The sequence below is a fragment of the Cucurbita pepo genome, chromosome 1 (genome assembly GCF_057944985.1).
Source record: "Cucurbita pepo subsp. pepo isolate OVF chromosome 1, ASM5794498v1, whole genome shotgun sequence".
In the NCBI taxonomy this organism is placed as follows: Eukaryota; Viridiplantae; Streptophyta; class Magnoliopsida; order Cucurbitales; family Cucurbitaceae; genus Cucurbita; species Cucurbita pepo.
The window spans coordinates 688639-706471 of NC_141798.1; the positions used below are offsets into that span (position 1 = coordinate 688639).

Sequence of the window (17833 nt, forward strand, 5' to 3'; positions counted from 1 at the left end):
TGGCTAAGTAAACTCTGATTCAATGTTGTCTAGATCTAGATGTGTGGGTTCTTTCCTCTAATGGTGGAATGCTCAAGGTTAAAGTGTACTAAAACTCACTTAAACACTCATGGATATCGAACAAAATCAAATACGTGCTTTTCTCCTATTAGTCCAATGACATCATCTCCCTCTTAGCCATGCCGATTCCTTTGTCCATTCGCCACCATCTTACTTTTCTGTCTCTCTTAGATTGACCAACAAACGACGTTGCAAGTAAGGTCATCTCGGCATCTCCCTCGGCAACCTACATACCAGGAAAGATCCCAACAATTTTTATGATAGAAATGTTGTGATTCCAAATTAAATTTGAACACATTGAAATTTATATGGTGTGTACACAATTTTTCTCCATCTCATCATTGCAACAATAGGATTTTCATCAATTTTTCTTCAATGAATTGAGATTTAAAAAATGAGAATCGAGAACCGAGCCGAGGAAAAACCAAACTGTTGGTTTTGTCTTTCATTCGACATTGGTTCAGTTCGGTTCTCGATTTTTTCCCTAAAATCGAGCCGATATTATCAAGCTCAGACCAGGATTGTGATACACGCGCCAAAATGCAGCGTGAACGGGGAAATCCCTGATCCTCTCGATTCTGATTACAGGCCATCCACCATTTGACCCATAAAAATATCAAAAAAGAGAGAATCATCGGCCATTGGAGGAGCTGCCCTCCTCTCTGAATCCTCCTCTATGGTTGAGCCTTGAAACCTACTCACAAATATGGCAGTTTCTCTGAATCTTCTCACCGGCTTCAACTCAACGGTATCGATCTCTTTACCCTCTTCAATATCTATGGAGGAATCTCCTCTTCTTTGAACTTCGAATGTGTAATTTCTTCTTGTAATTTTCTCTTTTCGAGTTCTGCATTCCATTATCATTTTTGTTTGTTTTGCATTTCTCTGCTCGAGAGTGTGTTTTACGATTTGTTTGGGAGAGAATCTATTACTTTCTTTGCGGCGATTTTGTTTGGAATTGGATGATAAATCGACCTGAAATCGGAAAGATGCTTTAAATAGCAGTGAGAGTCGAAGAGGCCGGTCCAACCCGCGCCCGCTCTGCAACCCGAAACCAACCTACAGACCTGAGGCCCAATTTTGGCTCGACCCAAAACCCAAAAACCAGCCCAGTAGCCCAAACTCATCCGCGGCCCAGCCCGAGAACTGAAGTCCAGTAAGCCCATCTACAGCCGACGACCCTCGAGCCAACCCGAATTCGAAACCCGAACCGCGCCTGGACCCGCGATCCAACCCGCGCCTCGACCCGAGACATCTTCGCTGTCGTGGCCCGCTCTGGTTCTGCCACGTGTCAAGCCACGACGTAAGCAGTCCTTCGGCTTGGACGGTGCGGCGAGGGTGGCTCCGGACGGCTATTCAGCTCAGTTTTCAACTTTTGACCTAGTTTCTATTGTTTTGACCCTCCTTGACCTGTTTTTAGCCCCGATAAGGTAATTGTGGACATTTTGGAGCTGTATTTCACATTTATTAATGAATTATTAATTTAATTGTGAAATAATATTGAAAGGTGACGAACAGTATGATAAGAAATGAACTCCAGCAACCTTTGGAGTAGCTCTTGAGGAACAGGAGCTTACGTTTAGTTAATTTATGGAGTAATTCGGCCAAGACTAACCAAGTGGTCTTACTATAGGATAGACTAGAAATTGTATGAGTTATGACGATGTATGAACTGCATCGTATGATGTCGTATACTAGCATATGATGATGTATGAATATATGCTAATGTATGAGTTGTATCGTATGATGCCGTATACTAGTATATGCTGATGTATGAGTTATGATGCATGATGATGTGTGTAATATATAGACTTCGATTTATGACGTACTTGATATGTTTGATGCATTTTATGGTAAAACGATGAGTATAATGATGACATGATGTTTATCTTAATATAACGATGTTTTCCATATTAAGCATGTTGTATGATGATGAGGATCATATTGCATCATGTCGCTAGACCGATATAGGACACAATCTAAAAGCATGAAAATGACGTTAATATAAATATCAAAGGAGTATGTGTTATTAATGTAACAAAAAGACGAGGCTAAAGTAAAATGAGAATTAAAGGGATCTGGGGCATGTTGTGTATTCATAAACACAGAAATATTCCATAGAGACATTGAGTACTAGTTGACAATTTTTGCAAGTGCAATCGAAGGACAGAAAAACTAAATAAATAAAAATATTAGAACGCAAAAAAGAAGGAAAAAAACAAGAGACATTTTTTTGCAAGTCAACTCAACCACGTGTCAAGATCAAGTGAGTTCACGTGGCCACGTTTCTGACCATTGATTCATACTTGTCAACGGCGGACGTGGGGACCGCCAACATCGTTTTTACAGCGTCCGTCTGATTGTTAACCGGCAACAAAAAGCAGTGCCGGTCACTGCAGATCGGGCCTACGTGAACCGGCCGGCCCATTCCGAAGTCAACCTTCTCTAACCCCAACCTTGACCACTGGGTAAGTATCAGAACGCCGATCAAGTCTGGACACACCCTCGACTCGCTCAATGTCTCAGCCACGTGTCTCACGTGCTCGTCTCCGACTCTCTCTTTCGCCTTCCTCACTAAACTGGCGGCATGGTCCAGCTTCTTCTCCGCCAGCTCGCCGGCGGTGGTCTGAGCGCAGCCGAGGACGAAGGCGTTGCCGTAGTAACCAGAGGGGAGATTCGGCTTGATCCGTTTCCGTACATTAATGCTAAAGAGAAGCTTCAGCGTTTGATTTGGAGGGAGCTTCAAGGATCTAGCCCAGCTCCGCCATATATGAGCAGCAAGAACCTCAAACGCCGTGAACGCCGATACACCGGGGCGGCGCGTGGAGTGAGCGAGCGACTTCAGGCTCGTGATATGCGTTTTCCCGAACGTAACAGCAGTGGGAACAAGCGGTTCGTCGGTAAACAGGGACATGAACCGGCAGAGATCGGGTACACGCTGGAACTCCGGCGGCGGAGATGAATACCGACGGCGGCAAAATTGGGGTTGCGGATTGAGTAAATGCCGATCCCAAACCGGAGGCGGTTTCAACTCAGAGGCGGCGCGGAGTCTCCCGGCAGCGAAATCCGCAAAGGAGTTGAGAAACTCGGCGCTACCAATTCCATCGCAAAGAGAATGACTAAGCCCAACCCCAACCGCCGCCGCTCCATCCTTAAGCCACGTCAGCTGAACAACCAAGGGTGGAGATCCATCCAACGCATCCTCCTCAGGAAACGTCAAAAAACCCCGCCACTTGGCGATAGAGGGAGGCGGGCGGTCGAAGTCGGCGGCCGAGTAGCAATCCGAAACGGCCTCAAGAAAAAGCGCCCCCTGAGAGCGAGAAACAACCTCCAGACCGGAGGCGTCGGGCCTCTCCCGAACCCGACCGGAAAGAGGGAAGTAGGAAACCAAAACTTGGGACAAAGCGGCTCGAAAGGAAGAAGAAATGGTGGAGCGATCTAAAGCAGGGGAGGGATTGTAAATGAGAAGATACTCATTGGGGAAGCGAAGCATGAGCTGGGAATCAATGGAGGAGAGGGGGAGGAGACACGGTGGAGGGGGTTCGGCCGGAGTGATGACGTGGACGTGCTTAACCTCGACGGAATTGAAAGCCGCCATGAGAGGAGAAGAAAGAAGAAGAAGAAGAAAGGAAGATGGGAAATCAGTGAATTTGAGAGAAGAATTGGGAGTGAATTTGTAGGCAACATTTTGGGAAATCAAAATAAGAGAGAAACTTTTTTTCTTTTTAATTTAATTTAATTTAATTTAATTTAATTTAATCTAATCCGGATTAGCAATATTTAAAGATTATCATTGTTTATAAGTGTATAGTCTAAAAAAATTTAAAAAAAAAAAAAGAATTCATGAGAACTTATACGAAAAATAGGAGAGAGAAACAAAACATTTCTTATTATAAATGTGTAAACTTCTCTTGAACAGACTAAACAGACTTAATGTGACCCATAAAGGAAGGTAACGTAAAATCATGCATCTAAGATGGGAACATCATGACCGTCCATTTTGAGAATCAGATGGATGGCACCACTTGCATGGATCCCTTGGGGATAAGCACATGTACCTCGTTATTTTTTTTTATTATTATTTTTTTTTTGCACATGTACCTCGTTATTTTTTTTTATTCTTTCCTAGGGTATCTATTTCGTCAATGGAGTATATACATACAACCTCTGAACATCTAGCTCTTCCCCTATTAATTTTATCAAAAATAAAAATTAAAAAAAAAAACAAAAAAAAAAAAGACAATAATTTATCCATATTTCTATCAGCTCTGGTTAAATTTGATCCACGAGACTAAATTCAGTTACCCATTTTAATTAATTATCATTTTAATTGTACCCAAATTTTGATTTTGATTTTGATTTTTTTTTTTTTTTTTGTCTTTTAGCTTATATATAAAATGTGATTCATTAAAAATTCAATAATTTGTATAATTGACTTGGTAGAACATTTGAAGTCGAACATGATATAAAAATCCAAATAAAAAGCGATGAATATAATCTAAAGTAGTTGAGATATGTAATATTTAGATATATCATATATTAAAATACCATATGCATCTTTTATCTTCTTCATCGATCTAACTTAAATGCTTTGTTGGAAGGAAAATAAATTTTTAATTTCAATGTCTATAACAACATGTCCGTTCTCTCTCAACAATAATTTTTAACATTCATTCATAAAATTATCATTTTATATGCATGTGTATTATTGTGTCATGAGATAAAAATGATTGGTTTATAATATTTAAACCAATAGTTTTTAATCCCAGGATACACTATATACTTTTATCTTTCATGTTTTTTAAACTAAATTAATTTAAATAATTCAAGTAGTCGATCATTATATACGTTCATTAAAAAAAATAAAAGTTTATATGTTCGCTTTTTTTAGTATTAATTTTAGTATTGTTTGATGAATAACAAAGATTAAAAAATTTATATTTATTTTACCATTTTTTAATAAAAATACAATTAATTTATTTTAAGATACAAAATTTGTAATTACATCATAAGCCATATATATATATATATATATATACCATCCGCACTCCAAAAATGGAATCATGATCTTAACCATTGATTCCTTATTCAGATTCTTTATTTGTTATATATATATATAATTAATGTGGGTAGCTGAAATTTTATTTTAGTCCTATTCTACACATGCTTTAATTAATTTTTTTCATTTTTTTTTTTAATTTTGATCTCTAAATTAAAAATTTTTAATTCAACTTTTCCCCAACTTTATTATAAAAATTAGTGTTCCGTGTCTTATAGAAATTATTGTTTGATTCGACATATTTAAAGTTACTACACCAACATGTTATTATAACATGTTTTAAAATTCAAACTTTTTTCTTTTTTTTTTTTTTGTATTTTTCTACCGAATTATTTTTAGTTTATTTATCTCACGTGCCACAGTTACATTGATATAAGTTTATTAAAATAAAATAAAAATAAAGGTGCTAACTATAAAATTCAGCCATAAAAGGGATGATTTAGTTTATTAAATATTCAAGACTATCAACTCAAATTTGAAGTTCCCAAGCTAGCTTTTTTTTTTCTTTTTTTTTTTTAATTAATTTTTTTATTATTATATAGTTTATTATATATAATTATTTTCATTAAATATGTATTTTCTATTCTCAGGGAGAGATGTTGTTATCCGATAACTTTGATCAAAGTTTGTTACCTTCTTATATTTACTAATATTCATCAAATCTTTCCTATATTTATTTTAATTCGGTAAATATATATTATTCGTCAATTTTTTAATCAATTGTTTGGCTATTGATTTGACTTATTTACTATTTTAATTCTGTAAACATATATTATTGGCTAATTTTTAATGAATTGTTTGGCTATTGATCTGACTTAAATGCTAACTAACATCTTATTCATTCTAACCTAATTTCTATAACTTAAAATGCTAACAAAAAAATCTAAATACTTTGATAAAGATAAAGGAGATCTGATTCTAATAGACTGGAGAAAAGAAATATTCTAAAATATAACTTAAAAGTCAAATCTTTTCCTCAAATCTAACATTTTTTTTTTATGTTTCATCGGGTATGAACTGTGATCTTGTGACTAAGTGAGTTGAGAAGAGATGATTGAGGATTGACATGTCTTTAACTTAATTGAGATTTAGTATTCTACGAGTTATAGTAAGGTTAGATTGTCTTGTAAGATTAGTCGAAGTGTACTAAAACTGACTTAGACACTCACGGATACCAAACATAAAATCAAATAAATGCATTCTTCCTATTAGTCCAATGACATCATCAACCATCTCATTCTCGATTCTCTGTCTCCCTCTTAGCCACGCCGACTCCTTTGTCTATTCGCTACCATCTTGATTCTCTGTCTCTCTCACGTTGACCAACAACCGACATTGCAAATAAGGTCATCTCGGCATCTCCCTCGGCAACGTGCATAACCGATGAAGGTAACCACTAACGAGGAAAGAGCCCAACAATTTTTATGATAGAATTTGAACATATTTTGAACATATTGGAATTTATATGGTCTGTATACAATTTTTCTCCATCTCACCGTTGCAACAATAGGATTTTCATCGAACCGAACCGAGGGAAAACCAAACTGACGGTTTTGTCTTTTATTCGACATTGGTTCGGTTCCTATTGTAGCAAATCGGTCGGTTCGGTTCTCGGTTTTTGGCCTAAAATCGAGCCGATATCATCAAGCTCAGACCAGGATTGTGATACACGCGCCAAAATGCAGCGTGAACGGGGAAAACCCTGATCCTCTTGATTCTGATTACAGGCCATCCACCATTTTACCCATAAGAATATCAGAAAAGAGAGAATCATCGGCCATTGGAGGAGCTGTCCTCCTCTCTGAATCCTCCTCTATGGTTGAGCCTTGAAAACTTCTCACAATTATGGCAGTTTCTCTGAATCTTCTCACCGGCTTCAACTCGACGGTATCGATCTCTTTACCCTCTTCAATATCTATGGAGGAATCTCCTCTTCTTTGAACTTCGAATGTGTAATTTCTTCTTGTAATTTTCTCTTTTCGAGTTCTGCATTCCATTATCGTTATTGTTTGTTTTGAATTTCTCTGCTCGAAAGTGTGTTTTACGATTTGTTTGGGAGAGAATCTATTACTTCCTTTACGGCGATTTTGTTTGGAATTGGATGATAAATCGACCTAAACTCGGAAAGATGCTTTAAATATCAGTGAGAGTTGAAGAATTCAGTGTTCGGCATAGTGTTTCTGGTTCTGTGCTTTAGGTTTGTTCGAGTTCAACACGATGATTCGAACTCCCATACTCTAGGAAAGAAAAGGAACTGGTCGCTGCTTTTTGAGAAATTCGACGGTTTGAAATGAAATATTCCCTTTCTTAGAATCTTCAATTTCTATCTTCTTTTTGGCGGAGACTTCTTTTTTCCTTTTGGCTCTAAGTTTATAAACATTCACTGAATGATTGCACAAGAGCTTTGAAACCTAGGGAGTGCAAATATTTATACTGCAAGCTTTGTTTACTAATCTGTGATATTATATAATTATGATGAGCTTGAGGATTCCTCGTCTTGATTGAGATATTGTAGAGAGTGTTGGATGATGGAAGTCGCACATCAACTAATTTAGGAAATGATCATGGGTTTATAAGTGAGGAATACTAACTCCATTGGTATGCGGCCTTTTGGGGAAACCCAAAGCAAAGCCATGAGAGCTTATGCTCAAAGTGGACAATATCATACCATTGTGAAGAGTCGTGTTCGTCTAACAGAGAGAACCGCCAAATCATGGAATTAGGATCTGAGAACTCCATCATTAGAACAATAAAGGAAACTCTCTCTGGAAATAAGTGAGGTGCCTCACTTTAGAATGGCAGCACCGGAGCATTATCCTGAGATGAACGGGAAAATTGCAATGAAAAGTTGATTTCGCAGCTTAGTTCTATTGGCCCTTTCAATTTCAAATCTATACACTCAATGGTTGCACTGTCTTTGAACAGCTAGTGATCTGTAGAGATTATGTCATCTTTCATTGCTATGATAAACTAGGAAGGACATCTGGATTCCAAGCCTCAAGTTTTTGTAAGACTATATTCAGGAGAAAGACACCATATAAACAACTTAGGGGCCACGGTAGAAGAAACCCAGTCGTAAAAGTTATCAAAGAAGATCCTTCCAAGCTTTAAGTTCGACTAGTATGATGGTTAACCCGAACATAGTTAACTAGTTAAAGAATATACTTTCGACCAAGAGGTTAAAGGTTTGAACCTCCTATACGTATCCTATACATATCCTGTTAAAATAAGAAGTTTGACTCACTAATGAGTTTTTAATACTTAATTTGGCTTAGAAAATCAAGTACTGGACATTCATTTGAATTGTCACTGGGTCCATCTGATGCCTTGAAGCTTCCTCTCATGCCTATTCATTTCTCTTTGTTCAGCTACATTCAATTTGATCTTGGTGAATGTAGTTTCCTTAATTATGCCTATTGATATTCACCAGAAGTTGCAAGCCACTTACGAGAACATTTCGAGATCCACATTTCCGAAGGTCAGCAAATTGACATCCTTGTATGCAACGTATGGCACAACAAGAGGAATTGCAAAGGAGAGAAGACAAAGACTGTCTCGCTCACTTGCAGCTACAGGCAGCAACCAGGTAGACACAGACACCAATGAGAAGAGTGCTGGAATTACTGGAAGAACTCCTTCTGATAACATTTCCTCAGCTGTGAGTCAATCGCCTTCAGATGAGAATAGAAATCCTCAACTAAACGTTAACAATGAGGAGTCTTCTTCTCAATCTTCTGAAGCTTCCAATGAACAAGTAATGTCTTCAGATGCAAGTTCATCTCCTGATCCACAATCCACAAGAAAATCTCCTCTAACTGCAAGAGAAAGACTAAGGGCAGCCCGTGTTCTTAGCCGTTACAACGAATCAAAGACCACCAAATCAGACATGGGCAGCAAAGTATTGGAAGCGTTACGAGAGAGTGATCGTGGGAAGAAAAGGTCGAGGCTTCCCGAAGCGCCTACTAATTTGTTTGATGACAGCAAGCGAGGGATGCCAAAAGCAGGCTTGACTTTTCAGTTCCCTGGGGGTTCAGATCTGCTCGTCATTGCCTTCTCGTTCGTTTTCATTAGCACAGTAATGTTTGCTACCACTTACATTGTGTGGAAAGTTGGTGCAATCCATTTTAATGAGTACTGAAGTGTTCTGCAAAGAGGTTAGTTCATTCTCTCTTAAAGCTGCCACTTGCTACAAATAATTCTTTTGATCTCCCTCTATAATGAAACACTTGGATGCTCATATTTTGCTAGATCCCAGTCTTTAATGTTTTCATAGCCTTGAATGTACAGAAGCCTTTTGCTCATTTTGATTTCTGTAATTTTGTTCCAGTTCTTAAACAGGAAACTACAATTGAAGCTCAACTTTGTGAATTCATTTGATTTCATCTGGAAAAAACATCATTTTCATCCTTACACTTTGTAATTTTTGTCTTGAGAAGTTCCTATTTTATGTACTTGGTAATTTGGCCTTGAAACTTTTCAAAATGTTGTTAAATTGTATAAAAATTTATACAAAAGCTTTAAAAAAATTTCATTTTCTATTCTTTTTAACTTTTAAATTTGTTCCATAAATATCTTTACCTCTCCAACTCGGTTTCACAATTTCATTGCTTGAACCTATTCTCTTCTTCTCGAGCTACTTACTCCTTCTCGTTTGGGCATTCAAAGAGTAATGTTAGGGGTTGGAATATTTTCGTTAAAATCATCTCACCAGAGAATCTGAACTCGAGGTGGGGGTTCAATCTTGTGAGTGTCCCAGATTCCAATCATGTCTCTCTCTTCTTCACCAAGAGAACGTTGATTGTTAGCCCCACATCTAACTCTTCATCCACCGGCATGGAGTGATGATTCACAACTCCGTGGCCTTTTGCTTTAACTCTTCGGCTGGAGCCTCAAAAAGCCCACCCCCACCCCTCACCCCTCATCCCCCAATACTCATTGGAAAACATTAGCTAGCGATTGACAATAGCTAAGCATTATAGGCATCATAGTGCAAGTTACGTATGGTTGGCGCACAACCTACTAGCTTCTTAGCCAAAAGAAAAAAAAAAAACTCAGATGTCATGATGTCATGCCCCTGATTAAAGCTTTAGTTTAATCTTAGACAAAGAGCAAGGAGGATATGAAACAATGTTGGGTAGACCATGGCTCCAACTAGAGTAGTTCATGACTAGGCTAATAAAAATGGTCCCAAAACACACCGAGCAATTAGAAGCCGTTTTCGATGATAAGGTCGAGAAATTGATATTACACAATCCATCTTTATCTGCTAACTCCTCTCTTGCCATATTCCTTGTTAGAGTTTAGTTTTTTCCTTTTCTTTTTTTTTTCTTTTTTGGGGGCTAAATTAAGAAAAATATACGAGAGTTATGTGTGAAAAAAAATGGAAATAACCTTAAAAAGAGGTGTTGATGTAAAAAAAAAACATTAAAAATGATTGCGGTGTTCGCCTTTTATATATAAATATTTTTATTTTTATTTATTATTAGTATTATTATTATTATTTTTTTTTTTTTTGCTATTTTATTTTTAATGTATGTATGTATATTAGAAGTTATATAAATATATATTTTAAAATTTTAAAAAGCATCTTTTTTTTCAGAAAAAAAAAAATAGAACTGTTTTCAATCCTGTTTAGAAATTATCTTATAAAACAAGTTTTCTACATAAAGGTTTCTTTTTTTAGGTAAAGCTGTTCTTAAAACCTAACTTCCAACCATATATTTACTTTTTAATGCTATTTTATGACCCAAAAAAATCTATATAACTCTAAAAGAATAAAATATCAAATTTTATATATACACACATTTCCCAAAATGGAATAGTCCTATTTAAGATTTTTTTTCGACCTAATATATAATAGTTGAAATAAAAATGAATCGATACTAATTATTATCCATCCAAAATTCAGGTATAATACAAACACCATTATCTAATTAGCGGATATTAAAATATTATGTACTCAAATTAGTTACTCTAAGTTTTAATAAACGGTTCTTCTACCATTAAAAAATATATATTAATAAATAAGGAAATATCTATAAAAAAGAGTGATCCAACTAATTAGTAACCACTACCCAACTATTTGTTAAAAGTCATAACCACCAACACCTAACCAATCACTAACCTAGGAAAACATATGCAATTGTACTTACTTATGTATGCTTAATACTTTCCCTTTCTCCAATTCATTTTCTAACCTAATTTTCTTCCTAATTTTTATTTTTAGACTGAAAATTCGCCATCTGTGTTCCAATTATCAAAATGATTGGTATATAAAATTACAAGACATATTGGCATAAAATATAAACCCTTTAAGTCGATTTAAATCGTATTCTCAAATTATCAAATTTATGTCATATAAGCCCTATTTGATAACTATTTAGTTTTTTATGTTTAAAAACTAAACCTATAAAAATGTTTCACTCCTAAAAGAAAATGAAATTCATACGGCCATAAATATTCTTTTTTTTTTCTCTTATTTTGTTAGAGTAAAAATGGAGTTTTATTTAAATTTTGGTGGAAAAAAAATCTGCCACCTCAGCTATTGTTGTGTTGGAGGAAAAAAGTGTTTAAATTTGGATGGTAGAAAGTAGAATATAAGAACATAGAAAGTTGTTAGGAAGCGTCCAAGAAATCTACGCGTGTGTTATCGAACCTTATTATTTATGTAACGGATGCTCGTTACCCGTTACATCCTTCTGTTACTTGCCCCCCCCCCCCATCCAATTCACTCTTTCCACCTACTCCTCTTCTCATCCCATCTAATAGTTTAACCTATTTTCATTTTACTCCCTAAATAATTAGGCTTTTCCCATATTCGACCCTAACTTTTCAAAATCCAAACTATTGAAATAAATAATTTAAAATTGAGGGATGAATTGGAAATAAATCTGGAAGAATGGGGACAGAGATGGAAATATAATAATTTGAATGGAAATTTAAAAATTTAAAAAAAAAAAAAATTAAAGGGGCAAAGAAAACGCGTTTAGTTTGTTGTTGTTTTTGTTGTTACAAGTTCCGAGTAGTGACAAAGCCGTTATTTGAAGTAGCGGTTTTACGGTTCATGCCCAACAACCCTCTTTCCGAAACGGTTACCAAATCAACGCCCCATTTATTTATCGTCTTCTTCGAACTCAAAAAAACAAAAAATCCTTCAAAACCCTAACTCTCTAATGAATCAAAATCCCCTTTCTTCCTATCCACGAAAGCCATGGTTCTAATCGGAATTCCCCTCTCAAATCGAACCAGTAACAGTAACAGTAATCGGATTAAAGGATCGTGGAGTCCTCAAGAGGACGCTACCTTAATCAAATTGGTGGAGGAACACGGCCCGAGAAATTGGTCTTTGATCAGTACAGGAATTCCTGGTCGCTCTGGCAAGTCCTGCCGTTTGCGCTGGTGTAATCAGCTCAGTCCGGCGGTTCAGCACCGTCCGTTCACGCCGGCGGAGGACTCTCTGATTGTTCAGGCGCACGCCGTCCACGGTAACAAGTGGTCCACGATTGCTCGCCTCTTGCCTGGTCGGACCGACAATGCGATTAAGAATCACTGGAACTCGACGCTCAGGCGCCGCCGCGATGCCGATTTTTCTTCCGATTCCACGGCGTTTATGAAGCGGCCGAGTTGTGAAGTTTCGAGATCGGCGTCGGATGATGATGATTCGGAAGGATCGTTCAAACGGAGGTGCTTTGGAATGGCTGTGGAGCGGAACGGCGGCGGAGAAGGAGAAGGAGAAGGAGAAGGACCGGAGACGTCGCTGAGGCTGTCATTGCCGGGGGAGGTGGTGGTGCCGGCGGCGTGTGTCAAGGTGAAAGAGGAGGTGACAGTGGATAGCGAGGAGAACGATGGACGGCGTCATGTGACGGTGGCGGCGACGGCGACGGCGGAGGAGAAAGGGAACCGGAAAAGGGAAATGGACGAGAGTTGTATGGCAACGATAATGCAGAGGATGATTGCTCGGGAGGTCCGAAATTACATAGACAGTTTACGGGCCCATGGTGGGCTTTCAATTGGGCCTAATATTGGGCCTGGGCTGGATTCAGGAGTCCAAGATACTGAGTAATTTCCCTTTCTATGTTCTTAGCCGTCAATTTATGGTTGGTTGCTTTTCAGATTTTAGTGTTTGGCTACAGAGAAAATCAAAGTTATGGACTAGATAGAAATTTAGATTAAATGGGTTTGTTTGGATTTAAAATATTTAATTTTTTAAAAAATTTAAACAAAGGGAAGAAAATCAACCAAAGTATGTGGGGAGATGTTTGTTTGATTACTTGTTGATTCAAATATGAGGTTTTTGGAATTGGTTGGTTTTAATTGGCATTAGAGTTTGCTTGGAACTATCATTTTGGTCATATTCTTCTCGCAATGACTCTTTGTTGTGTAAACACAAAAATATTATCTATATATTATGTCTTTTTGGTTTCTATTGATATTGTTGAGGTGGTCCTCACAACCTACATGCTGATCATATTAAGAAAAAAATTTGAACATGTCAAATAGTCAAATTGAAGTTACTGACATGTATTAGAAGACACAAATTCAGAAGTTTATTGCATATTTGAATTAATTCGCTGTGGAAGAAGAAAGAAGATTGTGATTCAGCCACTTGGTTGGTTTGAAGTCAGAAATGGCGTCAGTTGAGTGTTTCGAATGGGAAAACGTCGAAGCCAGTGCTGCCATACCGGGGCCGCGCCCTTGCTAGATCATGCCACTGCTCATTCTGCGACTTCTGTGAGTTGTTAGTTAGAAGGAAGGGGGTGGTGATGAGAGTATCTGAGTCAGAGAAATGAGGACAATTTGATGATCATAACAGTGGTGTCGTCCACTGAGCCTCGTGATGTTGACAAGGCGGCTAGCTCTTTGCAGGCTGCGAATAGCTTTGGCTTCTCCATCTCTACGCCGCAAAGGCTCTGTACTATGTCTACTGCTTCCTGATTTTTAACCTGAAAATCGAAAGTTGTTTTAGAAACCTGATTGTCGTTGAGTGTATGTTGTATGATCAATTTAAAACTGGAGAGTTGAAATCATCATGAAGCTCACCTTGTCCCAAAATCCATCAGAAGCAAGGATCAAGAAATCACAATCGTCCTCAATCTTCACCATTCTCGTCTCTGGTTCCGATATCACCCACTGTTTCAGATGATCGTCTCCAATGGCTCGCGATACAGCTAATGTTCCTTGAACTCTCCACGCACCACGACAATAGTCTACGTAACCGCCCTACACATACACAACACGCAAATTAAGAACGAGCTCTCCATCAATTTTATCCACCAACAAGAGCTTCCGATTCTTACCAAATTTTCGATCCGGTTTCTCTCGTCTTCTCTGCACGGGCGGTGATCCGAGGTTAGGGCTTCGGCTTTTCCCCTTCGGCTCAACACGGCACGACAATCGCCGACGTTTGAGACTGCGAGATTTCCGTTCCGAATCAATGCGGCCACGCAACAGGCTCCGCCACTGACGCCTTCCTCTGATACTTCCCGATCGGTGGCGAGATAGCCGTCTTTGATTGCTTCCTCAAGTTCCGAATCGGTTCTTCTCGTCACTTGATCGATCACGTTCTCGCTCATTCTTTTCGCTGCGATTTCCGCCACTTTTGCTCCGCCATGCCCGTCGTAAACTCCGAAGAAAGCCTGAAAGTGAAAGTGAAAGTTCAGCACCAAAATAAACATAAATCTAATCTTCTGTGTTGACGTTGAAATCAAACAGAAGGAAGATGCAATTTGAGATCTGAATTTTCGAATACCTGTCGAGAATCTCCTTGAATTCCAACAGTGGCTGAGAATCGATCCTCCACGGCGATGCGTCTTCTTCCTCTTTTACAATAAACCGAGTATTCTTCCTCTTCCTCCTCCATCACCTCCGGTTGCTCAAATCCAAACCCAATAAAATCAATCGACTGCGGAACATTGATCCTTGCCGGCCTCTTCCTCTTCAAAACCGTATCAACAGCCAACGGCGAAACAGAAGGCGGAAGTTGCGGCGTCGATGGCAACAGCGACGGTGAGGAAGCAGAAACATGAAGCTTCCTAGGACTGGACACCGATCTCGGCGAAGAAGAAGAAGAAGAAGAAGAAGAAGAAGAAGAAGGAGAAGAACAACAATAATTCAGCGAGGACTTGTAGAGTAGTGAAGCAATTTTTGGAGATGAGAATAATGAATTCGTCATCGTCGTCGTCGTCTTCGGCACTGCAACTGCGCACATACTGTTAGACTTTTTGTTTTCCGTTTCTTTTTCTCTCGTATTTCTATTTGTGAACCATGAATTTGAATCCGAAGGGGGAACGAGAGTTGTATTTATACTGGGAGTTTCTTACGTCTCAATCGCGTTTGGATTTCTTAGGCTGCAATTTCTCCAAGAACCAATATTATATTTTTGGTTGACTCTCATACTAATAAAAGTCAATTTTTTTTACTTACCTATTATTAATAATATTATTTATTATTTATTATTCATTTTGATTTTTTAAATGGTTCATTTTCAATGCAGTCTGATGCAACATGCACGAAGAACTGAATGGATCCAGCTTCACGCTCTTACCGGGTCCGTGTAGCCAATTACTTCTTTTTTTTCTTTTCTTTTTTTTAAAAAGATTTTAACTTCCTTCTTATTATTAATATAATTGATTAATAATATAATAATAAGTGTGTGGGCGAGTTTTTTCTATATATATTTTATTTCTAATGTTAAAAATTCTCAAATAATGCCAATTTTTAAATTTCAATAAATGGTTAAAAAGGAGAATAATAACAATAATTTATACATGTCGTGCATAACACGCGCCGGTTCAGTGCTGAGAAATATCAAGGCTTCTAGTTGTAGGTGGGGGCTTATTTTGAATTTTTACATTTCAAAAATAATAATTTTAATTAAACAGTCGTAATAAGTATAAAAAAAATTAAAAAAAAAAAAAAAAAAACCGAAGAATTCAAAAGTCAAACACGTCTAAAATTGTCTGGCCCTGAGCGGTTTGACCGGGTCTATATTTGTCACCTCCGGCTCTATACCTTTCCATTTGGAAGGAAACTATAGCAACCACCCACTTAGGTTCGTGGCAGATTTTGATTGCTCCACGTGTTGGTCGTAGATCTTTAAAAAGATTACCGCCTTTTCCAGTTTCCTGTTTCCAGTGAGCACTATTATTATTTTTATTTTATTTTATTTTATTTGTGGTTTCGCACCGTCCACGGTCGTCGGTGTGCGGTGGAATTAAAACATGCCTGTCCTTTTATCCCCTTTTTTTTTATTTTCCTTGGAATAAATTCTTTTCTTCTTTATTTATTATTTACTTTCCATAACATCCATTTCTTGTGTATTATTTTCTGTTGACTTTCACATTTCACACCCCAAAATTATATCAATTTTTAATATACTTTTAATTTGCTTTCATCTCATTAATTAAAACTAATAATTATATCCATTATAACTTTATATTTTTATAAATAAATTAATAAAATATTTTATTACTGATTCGTTATTATTTTCACTTAATTCAATTTAAAATTATCTTCTTTTTTTTATAATCATACCAGATTAACAAAAAAAAAAAAAGAAAAAAAAAAGCAAAAAATACCGCACAGTAATTATCCATCTTATCTCAATATTTTCTTTCTATTTATTGAGTTAATTTCTTTAATTACAAACATTTAAATAAGCACCAAATTCACAACTAAATTGAAACAAAAATCCAAATAATAGGAAACTAATTGAAAATATAAGAATAATTTTACTAAAATATATTTAAAAATAATTTAGTTGAATTTTTCCCTGTTTTCTTAAAAAGGTCAAAATACAGCTCCGGCGCCCTACATTGTGGTGGAATGGCGGTTGAGCATTTATTTTGGCGTTCAGACTAATTCAATAGTCCAGAATCAAATATTGCATGTGATCTTTGAATCTTCCATATTTCACCTATGCTTTTGACTTTTTAGCTTCGTCAAACATTGTAACCTTGTAGGATAAGATAAGGATAAATTATTCTTCTTTTAAGTCTTATTTTTATTTTTTAACTTATAATCTACGTTCAAAAGTTGTTGATGATGTATGTTATATGCGAACGTAATATAAGTGCACGTATTATAACTCAGTCATGGAACTTCATGTATGAATGTGAATGACTTGTATTTTAGTTATCCATTTAATATCAAGAAACAATATAACTCGACACGACTTTGTTACCAAAATTCTCATTTATACACTACAAAAAAATTAGTATACCTCAGTAAAATAGGTTTATTGTCTACGTTGCCCCCACATATAAATGACACGTGCGAGACAGAAATGATTTAAGCCTCACATATGTGTGGTGCATGTCTGTTTGATGGGTATGCATATTAACCCTACTAGATATTTATAATACTGGTTTTTCAAAAATAAAAATCAAATAAAAGAAAGAACATACAAAACGATTGATTGAGATGTTTGCTATAAGTGTCGTGCGATCCAGATTTATGTTGTTCTTGTGTCTAGAACTTTCCCTTGTCTTATATTAAAGTTACGTCTTAGATCCTCTAAATCGTATAATATTTATTTTTAAAAGAAATCTCTATTTTGTTTTAATTATAGAAATATTGTGTTTTTTTTTTTTTTGAAGCAAAATAATATTCCAAATAGATTTTGTAAAATCTTGTTAGTACAACTTTTATATTAGTTTACCAAAGAATCTAATTCCGTCTTTTTAGAAGAAAAAAAAAAACATTTTGAATTTTCCA

At 36.7% G+C, this 17833-nt stretch overlaps 3 protein-coding genes and 1 pseudogene across 6 annotated transcripts; 2 read left to right on the forward strand and 2 right to left on the reverse strand.

Moving 5' to 3' along the window:
• Positions 1-656: 656 nt before the first annotated feature.
• Positions 657-9487, forward strand: LOC111777420 (uncharacterized). Of its 4 annotated transcripts, none has more exons than XM_023657020.2 (2): positions 657-808; positions 8550-9487. In XM_023657020.2, the coding sequence occupies exons 1-2, from the start codon at positions 767-769 to the stop codon at positions 9255-9257; spliced, it is 750 nt and encodes a 249-aa protein (XP_023512788.1). In that variant the 5' UTR covers positions 657-766; the 3' UTR covers positions 9258-9487. The 4 variants fall into 4 exon arrangements, with proteins under 4 accessions (XP_023512788.1, XP_023512804.1, XP_023512779.1 ...); XM_023657036.2 differs by having other exon boundaries at positions 752-808; positions 8553-9487; XM_023657011.2 differs by lacking the exon at positions 657-808 and adding an exon at positions 6847-7006.
• On the reverse strand, positions 2137-3683 carry LOC111777413 (alcohol acyltransferase 9 pseudogene; annotated as a pseudogene).
• Positions 9488-12292: 2805 nt separating the features above from the next.
• LOC111790154 (transcription factor MYB119) lies at positions 12293-13544 on the forward strand. Its single transcript, XM_023670992.2, has one exon. The coding sequence runs from the start codon at positions 12330-12332 to the stop codon at positions 13179-13181; it is 852 nt and encodes a 283-aa protein (XP_023526760.2). The 5' UTR covers positions 12293-12329; the 3' UTR covers positions 13182-13544.
• A 44-nt stretch (positions 13545-13588) lies between these two features.
• LOC111790147 (putative protein phosphatase 2C 53) lies at positions 13589-15404 on the reverse strand. The gene is made up of 4 exons (XM_023670980.2): positions 14868-15404; positions 14416-14754; positions 14159-14338; positions 13589-14061 (listed from the first exon to the last, which is right to left on the reverse strand). The coding sequence occupies exons 1-4, from the start codon at positions 15324-15326 to the stop codon at positions 13897-13899; spliced, it is 1143 nt and encodes a 380-aa protein (XP_023526748.2). The 5' UTR covers positions 15327-15404; the 3' UTR covers positions 13589-13896.
• Between the last annotated feature and the right edge of the window lie 2429 nt (positions 15405-17833).

Bases quoted from the DNA above. Each gene is read 5' to 3' on its own strand.
- LOC111777420 (XM_023657020.2), top strand. From the start codon at position 767: ATGGCAGTTTCTCTGAATCTTCTCACCGGCTTCAACTCAACG. The intron at 809-8,549 runs GTATCGATCTCT...GATATTCACCAG, and splicing joins TCACCGGCTTCAACTCAACG to AAGTTGCAAGCCACTTACGA.
- LOC111790154 (XM_023670992.2), top strand. From the start codon at position 12,330: ATGGTTCTAATCGGAATTCCCCTCTCAAATCGAACCAGTAACAGTAAC.
- LOC111790147 (XM_023670980.2), bottom strand. From the start codon at position 15,326: ATGTGCGCAGTTGCAGTGCCGAAGACGACGACGACGATGACGAATTCA. The intron at 14,755-14,867 runs GTATTCGAAAAT...TTTCACTTTCAG, and splicing joins TTCAAGGAGATTCTCGACAG to GCTTTCTTCGGAGTTTACGA. The intron at 14,339-14,415 runs GTAAGAATCGGA...GTGTATGTGTAG, and splicing joins GAAACCGGATCGAAAATTTG to GGCGGTTACGTAGACTATTG.